Raw genomic sequence first — 13,469 nt, forward strand, 5'->3', positions numbered from 1 at the left:
ACATTCACCACCACAATTACCACCACAAATTCACCACCAACCACCTCACATTCACCACCACGACCACACATCTTGTATACCATGTAAGGTGATGGAGAAGATCGTGAGAAGAAACCTGGTAGCACATCTGGAGAGAAGGGACTTCGTGACAAATCGCCAACATGGGTTCAGGGAGGGTAAATCTTGCCTGACTGGCTTAATAGAATTCTACGACCAGGTGACAAAGATTAGGCAAGAAAGAGAGGGCTGGGCGGACTGCATTTTCTTGGATTGTCGAAAAGCCTTTGACACAGTACCGCATAAGAGGTTGGTACATAAGCTGGAGAGACAGGCAGGTGTAGCTGGTAAGGTGTTCCAGTGGATAAGGGAGTACCTAAGCAATAGGAAGCAGAGAGTTACGGTGAAGGGTGAGACCTCCGATTGGCGTGAAGTCACCAGTGGAGTCCCACAGGGTTCTGTACTCGGTCCTATCTTGTTTCTGATATATGTAAATGATCTCCCGGAGAGTATATATTCATTTCTCTCAATGTTTGCGGACGATGCCAAAATTATGAGAAGGATAAAGACAGAAGAGGACTGTTTGAGGCTTCAAGAAGACTTAGACAAACTGAAGGAATGGTCGAACAAATGGTTGTTAGAGTTTAACCCAACCAAATGTAATGCAATGAAGTTAGGTGTAGGGAACAGGAGGCCAGATACAAGGTATCATCTTTGAGAGGAAATTCTTCAGGAGTCAGAGAAAGAAAAAGACGTGGGAGTTGATATTACGCCAGACCTGTCTCCTGCAGCCCATATCAAGAGGATAACATCAGCAGCATATGCCAGGCTGGCCAACATACGAACGGCATTCAGAAACTTGTGTAAAGAATCATTCAGAACTTTGTATACCACATATGTCAGGCCAATCCTGGAGTATGCAGCCCCAGCATGGAGTCCATATCTAGTCAAGGATAAGACTAAACTGGAAAAGATTCGAAGGTTTGCCACCAGACTAGTACCCGAGCTGAGAGGTATGAGCTACAAAGAGAGACTACGGGAATTAAACCTCACTTCGTTGGAAGACAGAAGACTTAGGGGGGGGGAAATGATCACCACATTCAAGACTCTCAAGGGAATCGATAGGGTAGATAAAGACAGGCTATTTAACACAAGGGGCATACGCACTAGGGGACACAGGTGGAAGCTGAGTGCCCAAATGAGCCACAGAGATATTAAAACGAACTTTTTTAGTGTCAGAGTGGTTGACAAATGGAATGCATTAGGAAGTGATGTGGTGGAGGCTGACTCCATACACAGTTTCAAGTGTAGATATGATAGAGCCCAATAGGCGCAGGAATCTGTATATCTGTTGATTAACGATTGAGAGGCGGGTCCAAAGAGTCAGAGCTCAACCCCCGCAAGCACAACTAGGTGAGCACATTCACTACCACCAGCACCACCACCACACATTCACCACCAACACCATCCATTCACCACCACCACTCATTCACCACCATCACTACCACACATTCATCACCACCACCACACATTCACCACCACCACCACACATTCACCACCACCACCACACTTTCACCACCACCACCACACTTTCACCACCACCACCACCACACTTTCACAACCACCACCACACTTTCACCACCCCCACCACACTTTCACCACCCCCACCACACTTTCACCACCACCACCACACTTTCACCACCACCACCACACTTTCACCACCACCACCACCACACTTTCACCACCACCACCACACATTCATCACCACCACCACCACACTTTCACCACCACCACCACTACACTTTCACCACCACCACCACACTCTCACCACCACCACCACACTTTCACCACCACCACCACACTTTCACCACCACCACACATTCATCACCACCACCACCACCACACTTTCACCACCACCACCACACTTTCACCACCACCACACATTCATCACCACCACCACCACCACACTTTCACCACCACTACCACCACCACACTTTCACCACCACCACCACACTTTCACCACCACCACCACACTCTCACCACCACCACACTTTCACCACCACCACCACACTTTCACCACCACCACCACCACCACACTTTCACCACCACCACCACACTTTCACCACCACCACCACACTCTCACCACCACCACACTTTCACCACCACCACCACACTCTCACCACCACCACACTTTCACCACCACCACCACACTCTCACCACCACCACCACCACACATTCACCACCACTGCCACAGTTGGCCAAAAAATTTCCACAAGATGAATTGGGGAAAACTTAGTTAACTTTTATTGATCGACTTGCCAGAGTCGTCACGCCTAGAGGTCATCATTGAGGGCCTTAGGGAGGAGGAGGAGGAGGAGGAGCTGAGAAGGTAGAGAGTAACGAGAGAACGGAGGGAAGGAGGAATGTCTCCGAGAGGAAGGTAAAGAAGGAATAAATGTAGGTTAGAGCTAAGGAAGGTGAGAGAAAAAAAGATGGAGTTGTCGGAAGGGAAAGAGGTAGAGAGGCAAACATGAAGCATGAAGGCTCCTCTAGAGGGAGGTTCGGAGACGGAGAAGCAGGGAAGATAAACCAAGTGAGGAAGGTGTAGAGGGAGGGAGCACAGGTCACACACCTTCTCAAGACAGTGTCTGGGGTGCAGAGTAACCAAGATGACGCCCGCTACCTCAACACCTGCCCCAACCTCCCACTATTTTGGGGACAATGCGTCATCAACGGGACGCAAACTCTAGCTTGTTGCGTCATCAATGGGACGCAAGCTCTAGCTTCTACCTTCATCAACGGGACGCAAGCTCCAGCTTCTACCTTCATCAACGGGACGCAAGCTCTAGCTTTTACCTTCATCAACGGGAATTCCTCGACGTTGACAAGTGTATCTTGACACAGCCAACAGACCTGTCAACGACAGCATGACTCTAGGTCTCCAAGGAGGCTAAGATGAACCCAGACTTGTAACCCTGACAATGGCCGCCAGACATGTTACCAATCCCAGAAATGTTAAGTTTAAATATTATCGAGTTGGTAACCATCTTCCCATATTACTTGTGTGGAGGTCCTGTGCTGCAGTGCTTGCTCTCACCTGTGGGGGCAACTCCTTTATTCCTCTCCCTTTTTCATTTTTCTAATTTCTTAGAATTTTCTTCGTATGGTTCGTTTGGTATTTGTATTACTTTATCTCTTGCTATCATTATTCTCTCTCCCCCCTTTCTCTCTCTCTCTCTCTCTCTCTCTCTCTCTCTCTCTCTCTCTCTCTCCCTCCCTTTTACTTTCTCTCCTCGTCCATCAAAAATAAAAGAGAAGCGCTGTTGAACCAGGATTTTATCTTCTGTGGAGTTTTTAAGACATTGTCAAACCAAGCAGAAACTGGCTGGAGTGTGGTGAGGAATGTTAATGAAGCGAGGATTAAATAGTCTAGAGGCGAGGAGAGTGAGGAGGCGGCAGGGAGGCAGGAAAGAGAAGAAGAGAAAGATTGGGAGGGGGATTGAGGTGTGGAGGGAAAGGGATGGAGGAAGGGAAGGAGGGAGAGAGTTGGAGGGAGGGAGGGAGAGAGTTGGAGGGAGGGAGGGAGGGAAGGAGGGAGAGAGTTGGAGGGAGGGAGGGAGAGAGTTGGAGGGAGGGAGGGAGGGAAGGAGGGAGAGAGTTGGAGGGAGGGAGGGAGAGAGTTGGAGGGAGGGAGGGAGGGAAGGAGGGAGAGAGATAGAGAGAGGGAAGGAGAAAGGGAAAGATGAAGGAGGAGCGAAATTTGAAGGGAGCAAAAACAATTTAAAAATAGGACAAAATAACGAATGATGTGAGTGTGTGTGTGTGTCAGAGGGAGAGAAAGAGAGAGGAGAGAGAGATGGGGAGGGGGGGGGGGGGAGTACTGTGGCAAAACACTGATGCCTTATATCAACTTTGTAAAGTTAACACCTCACCACAACTGTGTAACGTTCACCAGTTACCAAACTATACAAGCCAGACCACAGGTGTTTCCCCGCAAGGATAACATTAATAATAACATAAAAACAGCCAGGAAAAGAGGAGCAACAGCAATAACACAAATGATACCGCAAAGAAGAAGAAGAATAATCGCAATAAAGTAGGCAAAATAACGCAATAACTCCGAAAAAGTGAACAGCTGTCAATAGGAGCGCAACAAGTACGTCAGAAATAATGAAGCAGCTACGTAAACGGTCCAAGAGCTCCACGTTACAGTGGACATTGGACTGTAAAGCCACTGAAAACAAAGCCAAAACTGGGCCCCACAGTGCTGATGAAGCTGAGGTGAAAGACCTGCAGAAACGTAAAGAGAACTGAAAACAACATCGATAAATGTGATAAATAAAAGTTACAAGGAATCCTGAGGTTATCCTGAGATGATATCGGAGCTTACCGTCCCCGCGGCCCGGTCCTCGACCAGGCCTCCTTTTTTTTACACATTCCCAGGAATCAGCCCGTAGCAGCTGTCTAACTCCCAGGTACCTATTTTCTGCTAGGTGAACAGCCGTATCAGGGTGAAGGAAACTCTGCCCAATTGTTTTCGCCTCCACTGGGGATCGAACCCAGAACTACAGGACTACAAATCCCGAGCGCTGTCCACTCAGCTGTCAGGGCCTCCCCTGACAGAAGTAGTCGAAAACTAAACAGTTTTGTCAAAACGGGTAAATAAAAATAAAAATGGGAGAAAAATAGAGATATGGGCACAGACAAGAAGGAAATTGGCACAAATTTAGATAAAAGTTTTATAAAACGAAATGGAATTGTAGAGCGTTTACTGTGATATGAAACGGATATTAAAGTCAGGGATAGAAAAGACACAGATGGGTAATGACAACGATAAAGATATATTGTGATGATTTGGAGAGAGAGAGAGAGAGAGAGAGAGGGGGGGGGGGTCCGTGGTCAAGCGGCTAACGCCTTCGATTCGTAGCCGTAAGCCCAGGGTTCGAATCCTGGCCCGAGCGGAAATAATTTGGCAACATTTCCGTCCAACTCGTACCTCTGTTCACCTTTGCAGTATGTAGATATCTATATATTGCAGTTATTGCAGTAGACAACCTGTATGTGCTACATTCTTGGGAGAGTCAGTAGTTGGCCAAGTAGTTACACACACACACACACACACACACACACACACACACACACACACACACACACACACACACACACACACACACACGTTACCAGACAAGAGGCTAGTGAAAAAGTTGGAGATGCAGGCTGGGGTGAAAGGGAAGGTACTCCATTAGATAAAGGAGTATCTAAGCAACAGGAGACAACGAGTCACTGTGAGGGGTGAGGTCTGAGATTGGCGAGACATCACAAGTGGAGTCCCGCAGGGGTCAGTCCTTGGACCTATACTGTTTCTGATATATGTAAATGATCTCCAAAAGGGTATAGACTCGTTTCTCTCAATGTTCGATGCAAAAATCACGAGGAGGATTGAAACAGAGGATGATAGTAGGAGGCTACAAGATGACCTAGACACACTAAATGAATGGGCCAACAAATGGCTGCTAAAGTTCAACCCGAGTAAATGCAAAGTAATGAAACTAGGCAGTGGAAACAGGAGGCTAGACATAGGACACAGAATAGGAGATGAAGTACTTCATGAAACGGACAGAGAGAAAGATCTAGGAGTTGATATCACACCAACCCTGTCTCCTGAAGCCCACATAAAAAGAATTATGTCTGCGGCATATGCGAGACTGGCTAACATCAGAACCGCGTTCAGGAACCTGTGTAAGGAATCATTCAAAATCTTGTATACCATATATGTCCTGGAGTATATACCACACAAGGTAAATCCTGGATTATGCGGCTCCAGCATGGAGCCCATACCTTGTCAAGCACAAGACGAAGCAGGAATAAGTTCAGAGGTATGCCGCTAGACTAGTCTCAGAACTGCATGAGGCATGAGTGTCAGAGTCAGAGTGACTGTTAACTACTCAGTGTCAGAGTAGTTAACAGGTGGAATGCATTAGGCAGTGATGTGGTGGAGGCTGACTCCATACACAATTTTAAATGTAGATATGACAAAGCCCAGTAGTAGGCTCAGCAATCTGTACATCAGTTGATTGACACTTGAGAGGCGGGACCAAAGAGCCAAAGCTCAACCCCCGCAAGCACAAATTGGTGAGTACACACACACACACACACATAAGGAAGGAATAAGAGAGAAGGAAACTCATGGCAAATCCGAATTCGAACCAGCACAAGGCAAGCAACCCTCGGGAAACAGGGGATGAAGCAGACGGAGGGCTCCCTCCTGGGACACCCTTGTTTGCAGAATTGCTGCAAAATAACCCAAGTGCAAAGGCTGCTATAGAGGAAGCAGCTATGAAACTGGCTACATCCCAGGAAGCTGCAATGTACATGACTCAAATACTAGAAAGAAAAAAATCTATAATATTTGTAGGAGTACTGGAATAGGAAGGATCCAACCAGGATGAGTGGAAAGGGAAGGATAGAGCAACAGCGACAAAGATCTTGGAGGGCTTGGGTATGGAAAGGGCTAATGACAACACAAGAGAAGGTTTTCAGGCTAGGAACTTACAAGAAGGAAAGGAAACTACTAATAAAGTCAGTGCTTACAAACGAGGCAACGAAAGCGAAAGTCCTGTCAAGGAAGAGCAAGCTTATGAGACCAGAGGGATACAAGGATGTTTTTTCTGCATTGGGACATGATGAGGGAAGAGAGAAGGAGGGCTGCAGAAGCAAGAAGGAGACGAAAGGGGAGGGATGGGAACAGGGGAGCCACAGAACATGGTGCAGTACCGCCAGTAAACTCAGAGGTGAGTGGGAATCCCCTCACCAGCAGGCCATCAACCCCAGGGAGGAATATAGCAGACACCTCCCACCATTCAATCCCACCCCACATTCTTCCCCCCCCCCAATCACCTGCACCTCCCCCACCAGTACAGACCCTCCCCAGACCATGCCTACCTGCTCCCCAACCCCAGGCCCCCCCATGTTTTTCTCCATGCCCTCCTTTCCCACATACCCCATTCCCCGACCCCAGGCCTTCCCTGTTCCCACAATCCCATGCCCTCCCCAGTTTCTCCAGCCCTTGCCCTCCCCAGTACCACAACCCCAAGCTCTCCTACGTACCTCCCACACCTCCTCCCTCCCTCCCTTCCCCTCCACCCCCAGGCTACCCTTCCCTTCCCAACTCTTACTTCCCGGACCCCCTAGCCAAGGTTTCCTTCCATTTATTCTCCAATGACCTTCCTCCCCCCCTTCTACAGACCCCTCCTGCTCCCCGATCCCAAGCCTTAATTGACCCCCAACCCCAGACCCTCACAGAGCAACCATCTCAGACCCTCCTAGCTTCCCCATACCGGATCCTCCCAGCCCCCTCTTACCCAAGATCCCCCAAGTCCTCCCTCCTAGACATTCCCACCCCAGACACTCCTTGTCCCCCTACCCCAGGGGAATCAATAGAAACTGAGGATGGAATTAAGAGTCAGTTTCAAGGTAATGTACTCGAACATAGATGGGATCACAAGCAAGGCAAGTAAACTTAGAGAAAGAGCATAAGAAGAGAACCCGGTGCAGGCGATGAGTCACAATAACGTGGCTGACGAATGTTGACCAGACCACACACTAGAAGGTGAAGGGACAACAACGTTTCGGTCCGTCCTGGACCATTCTCAAGTCACACAATCTACTTGAGAATGGTCCAGGACGGACCGAAACGTCGTCGTCCCTTCACCTTCTAGTGTGTGGTCTGGTCAACAAGAGAACCCGGATGCAATTAGACTCACGGAAACAAAACTCTCAGGAGTCATAACAAATACGGTGTTTCCCCAGGACTACTCTGTAATAAGGAGAAGGAAGGGAAGGAGGCAGAGTGGCTCTAATGGTAAGAAAGGAATGGAATTTAGAGGAGATAATTATCCCAGGCTGCGAGAGGGTTCAGAGACTACATTACATGACAATGGGAGGACCAAGAGTAGTAGTAGCAGTGATATATATCTCTCCACCAAACGACAGAAGACCCAGGTAAGAGTATGACAGAAACAACATGGCAGTCAACACGATAATTGAGAGAGCAGCCACTGCTGCCTGTAGAAATAGATCCCATCTGCTCATCATATGGGACTTCAATCATGGAAGGATAGACTAGGAAAACAAGGAGCCACATGGAGGTGAGGAAACATGGAGAGCTAAACTGTTGGAAGTGGGGGACAAGAAACTTTTTAAGTCAGCATGTCAGGGGATCCACAAAAATGAGAGGCAACGATGAACCAGCGAGACTCGACTTAGTCTTCACACACTGAAGGACTCTGATATAAGAGAAATCGGTTTCGAAGCCCCCCCCCCCCATGGGAATGAGCGACCACAGTGTACTGATGTCCGAGTATCTGGTTGAAGAAGAATTACTGTACCTAAGGAAGGCCACAGAAAACAAAAGGATTGCATTCCGAAAGGGAAACTATGAGGAGATAAGAAAATTCCTAACGGATATAACTTGGGAAACAGAGCTCAGCGGAAAGACGGGCCCAAGGCATGTTGGATTACATCACAAAAAAGTGTAAGGAGGCAGCAGAAAATTTCACCCCAGTCCAAAAGGAAAAAAAATTAAATGCAGACTAGAAACCCATGGTTTAATCAGTGATGTAAACTAGCAAAGCAACTAAGTAAAAGGGCGTGGAGAAACTATCGAAATAACAGGACACTAGTGAGCAAAGAAACTTACCAGAGCGCCAGGAATGAATACGTCAGGGTGAGAAGAGGGAAGGAAAGACAATAGAAAAATGACATAGCTCCACAGACTCCATATACTGTTTCAAATGTAAATATGATGGAACTTGAGAAGCTCAGGAATCTGTACATCAGTAGATTGACGGTTGAGAGGCGGGACCAAAGAGCCAAAGTTCAACCCCAACAAACACATGTAGGGGAATACAACTAGGCGAGTACACACACATGCGCGCTGCTGAGTTGACAGCACATCGGAGTCGTAGTCCTAAGAGCCCGGGTTTGATTCTCGGCGGAGGCGGAAACAAATGGGCAGAGTCACCTAGCAGTAAATAGGTACTTGGTAGTTAGACAGCTGCTACGGGTGGCTTCCTGGGGATGTGTGCATGTGTTAGAAAGAAATATATGTAGTAGACATAATAGAGGAAAAATAGATTGGTTAGAAAGCCGGGGTCCAAGAGTTAATAGCTTGAATCTGCATACACAAATAGTAAATACACACACACACACACACACACACACGCACACACACACACACACACACACACACACACACACACACACACACACGCACACACACACTGCACTCATCAGTCAGCACTGTGTTTATACGTCTCCAGCGATTCTGTAACTCCTGTATCCTTTGTCTTGAAAAAACTGACCCCATTTACTTATTCTTTAATACAATATGCAACTAATTACATTGCTGTTCTTGTTCTAATCAATTAACTCATACTAACACCATTATCTTTATTACTTATGCCAATAATATTTAACTTGTGGCATATTTCCGGGAAAAAAACGAGAAATGATTGCCACGTTACTAGAAAAAATACCATAAATATCTACATTATAAACTAATCCATTAAAACCCTCCAGTCCAGCATTAAAATTCGATAAAAAACTATCTCTGTGACTGGATCAAATAATTAATGAATAAAATTAGCGCCTCCCTACCTTCGTCCATAAATGGGCAGAAAATTGAACAAGTTTTAAGTGACTTGACTAGATCAGTGGAGGGGAAGAGGGGGGAAGACGCCATTGTATAACCAGCAAATCTTTCGTGAGGAAGGCACGCTAGGCATCTACGTACATACTCGTGACCCGAGCCATCTTTACGTTCTTCTGGTGCCGCGACCTCAAATTAAAGGGAGTACCTCGTTTCCGGTTGTGTAAAACATTGTATCATTTATTACTGAGCTCTTTAATATTAGTGTAACAACGGGTGACGAGGCGGGCGAACACACATTCGGTGAGCCTCTCACAATCATGAAACAAACAATAATATGCCGTATGCGTGATTAGGAAGATATTTGCAGTAGCTATATTGTATCCATCCGGCAGATCTTCTGTGGCAACCTGTTGATGCCACAGAAGAAAAAATATGTGGCTGTTCTTAATGATACCGCAATAGATGAATTAACACTAGTGGCTGTCGTACAAGAGCAGGCAGATTATGAAGATACCATTCAAACAAAGTTACAAACAATTTCTCAAGGTAATAACCAATTGCAAGGCAACAACAAACATTTCAACAACAGTTTCCCAAACCCAAAACAACCAGAAGTCAAACTACCATCACTTAGTCTACCAACTTTCTTTGGAACAGGACGAAAATGTGTATAACTTCTGGAACAAATTTGTGGAATCAGTAGATGCTAATGTCGATATAGCCAAGACAACAAAGTTTACATAGTTACAGGATGTTTTAGAGGGTGAAAGCGTTAAAAGTGGTCTGCAATTTAACATTGTCAGATGACAGCTATGATAACGCAGTACAGCTCCTTAAGAAAAATTATGCATCCATATCTCAACTATGGTATTTGTGCTTGGAATTCTACTACCCAAAATCATTTACGTCCTCTAATTACTCAACACAAAGCTGCTATAAGAACAATATCCAACTCTGGCCCCAGGCATCACTCGGTACCCCTACTCAAACCTCTGAATATGTTAGATATTAAGTCACTGCACATTCTCTCATGTGTATTATACATATATAAAACGCTGAACTGTAATGCCAATCCTGACCTCAAAAGCTTCATTGAAGGTTGTAACAACCCATGAGCATCACACCAGAAATAAATACAGTTTTGATATTCCAAGAATATGACTTAATCAAACTAGAAATGCTCTACAAATCAAGTGACCCAGAATGTGGAATGACCTTCCCAACCATGTTAAAGACTGTACCTCTCTCAACCAGTTTAAGGTAAAAACGAAACACTACCTAATAAATTCCCTGTAACCTACCTTACCCCTCTATTGTCAACCCATGTCTGTTTTTTTTTAAAACAACGCTGTTTGTCGACCTAATTGTTATTTGTGCTGCTTTTTTCAGCCATGTTCCCCCCTTTTTTGTCTTTATTTTTATTTGTTCTCAACACATTTTATTTTTTATACTCATTTAGTAGTAAGTTTTAGTCATTAATGTTTTTCCTGCCCGAAACGCTTTGCGTAATAGTGGCTTTAGGCATTGTATTATACTAGCTCTATCTATAAATCCTATCAAATTTTGGAAAACCTCTTGTATGTATGTACCTTACCTGAATAAACTTTTTTTTTTATGCTAAACCAGAACGAGCCATCAGACTTTCAACACAAAAATTGGTGGACATACCATCTCCAGATGGATCCGGTGACTCACTCCAAAGCCTTTAGATTGGAGCTTGAGTCCTTACTCAAAGCACTTGACAGTAAAGAAAATCTAGATGAATGGATTGGTTAATCCAATTTCTTATGAAATTCAAATTACCCAGTGAAATACTGGATAAGTTGTGTCTTTTTACATAACATATCTTCTCTGACAGTAAAGGAGATTACGGAAGGTTTACGCTCTGTAATAGAACGACAAAGAGACAACACAGATGGAAAATCAACACCTAACCTTCATTAACTACCATAGTAGACAACAGACAAACAGTACGTAGTACAAACAGTAGTACAAACAGTACTCCAAATAAATCTAAAACTACCACCCACTCTAAGGTGGAAACAAGGCAGTGTGGACACATATGCAGTGGGTCCCTCCAACCTACAGTTAATGTGTCACCCAAACGGTGACTCCCCAAGGTGCTGTTAACGTCTGGAGGCCATGTCTGTTCTGTGAAGAACAACATACCATTGTAAAACTGCAAACTTACCCCTGATCGTGCAACACATGTAAACGGACTCAAGGAGTTACGTAAATGCATCAGGTGTCTAAGGTCACATAACCCCAACACCTGTGCAACTCAAAATGCGCTACCTGCAATAGGTGCAATAAGTCAACACCATTCAGAACTGTGTGGGGACTCAAAGACAAAGTCTCCCAAACCACAAGTGGAGAAAGGAACTTTCACTTCAGTACAGCTCTGTAAAGTACTGCACGACATAAGTGTACTATCAACAAAGTCTGATCATAAATCACCTTTACCCATCCGTCTGTGGGTGGCTATTTGCTAACAGGCCCAGTATTACGGCTGAAGCAACCCGTACCTGTGGACCACCAACAAGCGAACCCAGTAATGGTTGCATGATTAGGAGAACAGTCACAACTACAATTCAGAGACATGTCCGAGGAAGAGCTTGATCCTCCTGTACATAAATTATGGGACCTGGCAACTCTCGGCATAGTCCCTGAACAACCTAGTCCAGATGACGACTGGACTAACAATACCTAGACTCAGTTGTCAATAGAGATAATCAATACTGGGTCAGGTTACCTTGGTAGCTGAATCACCCTCAGCTACTTGTCAACCATTTCATTGCAACAAAACCAATTAAGGTCACAGGTGATGCGCTTACAAAGACATCCTGAGAACTTAAAATTGTTCCATGATATTATCAAGCAGCAACTCGGCAACAAATTTATCGAGGTTGTAACAAATGATGACCCAAAGGAAGGGCACTACCTGCCACACCATCTTCTACTGAAAAATTCATCTACTACCCCAATAAGAATAGTATTTAACTGCAGTGCTAAGGACAAGCAGAATAGTGTTTCCTTAAATGACTGCCTTCAAGCTGGCCCTAGCCTAACACAAAGCCTATACGACATGCTGTTAAAGTTCTACATTGAGACTTACGCATACACGACAGACATCAGTATGACCTTCCTTAGGTAGGTCTCCAAGAAGAAGACCGTAACTACACCAGGTTTCTATGGATCAAGGATCTTAATGATCCAAACAGTGAATTAATTCAATTACAGGTTTGCGTTTGATTTGTTTGGTGCCACTTCCTCTCCGTTTCTGCTTCAAGCTCCCTTCTTAGACACACACTTGAAGAAGTCTAATAGCCCAAATAAAACAGAAATTAGCAACAACCTGTATGTGGACAGTTTCCAAGGAACAGCCAGCAGTGAAAGCAAACTGCTGAACAAATATGATAAGGCCAATCGAGAATTATTGGGAGCAAATATGCCTCTCCAGTCGTGGGTCTCCAAACAATGCTAAATTAAATCAACTGATCAAAAAGGATTTTCCTGACTACAAGGTACCCCAGAAGACAAAGGTACTAGGCGTCGAATGGGATACGACAGCGGATCAGTTGACAATCCAGTCAGTGGAGCCAGATACCTCCAACTTAACAATGAGAAAATTACTCTCACAAGTCAGCAAACCCTTCGACCCATTGGGACTATTAAGTCCAATTATTAATAAATGGGAAGTTGATAATGCAGGAATGTTGGCAACAAAGATAGGCTGGGATGATCTTCTAACACCAACCTTACAAGAAAAATGGCAAGGTGGTAGTGAAAGATTTCAGTATCTTAACGTCTGTAAAGTTCC

General features: G+C 45.2%; 1 protein-coding gene across 1 annotated transcript; it reads left to right on the forward strand.

Annotated features, from left to right (window-relative positions):
* Positions 1–12,473: 12,473 nt before the first annotated feature.
* LOC138363474 (uncharacterized) lies at positions 12,474–13,133 on the forward strand. Its single transcript, XM_069322797.1, has 2 exons — positions 12,474–12,799; positions 12,890–13,133. Exons 1-2 carry the CDS (start codon positions 12,474–12,476, stop codon positions 13,131–13,133), a joined length of 570 nt encoding a protein of 189 aa, XP_069178898.1.
* Positions 13,134–13,469: the final 336 nt, after the last annotated feature.

The sequence above is a fragment of the Procambarus clarkii genome, chromosome 1 (genome assembly GCF_040958095.1).
Source record: "Procambarus clarkii isolate CNS0578487 chromosome 1, FALCON_Pclarkii_2.0, whole genome shotgun sequence".
Taxonomy (NCBI): Eukaryota; Metazoa; Arthropoda; class Malacostraca; order Decapoda; family Cambaridae; genus Procambarus; species Procambarus clarkii.

Coding starts and splice junctions, on each gene's coding strand:
- LOC138363474 (XM_069322797.1), top strand. CDS start 12,474: ATGCGCTTACAAAGACATCCTGAGAACTTAAAATTGTTCCATGATATT. Junction 12,800..12,889: donor ATCAGTATGACCTTCCTTAG/GTAGGTCTCCAA, acceptor ATTCAATTACAG/GTTTGCGTTTGATTTGTTTG.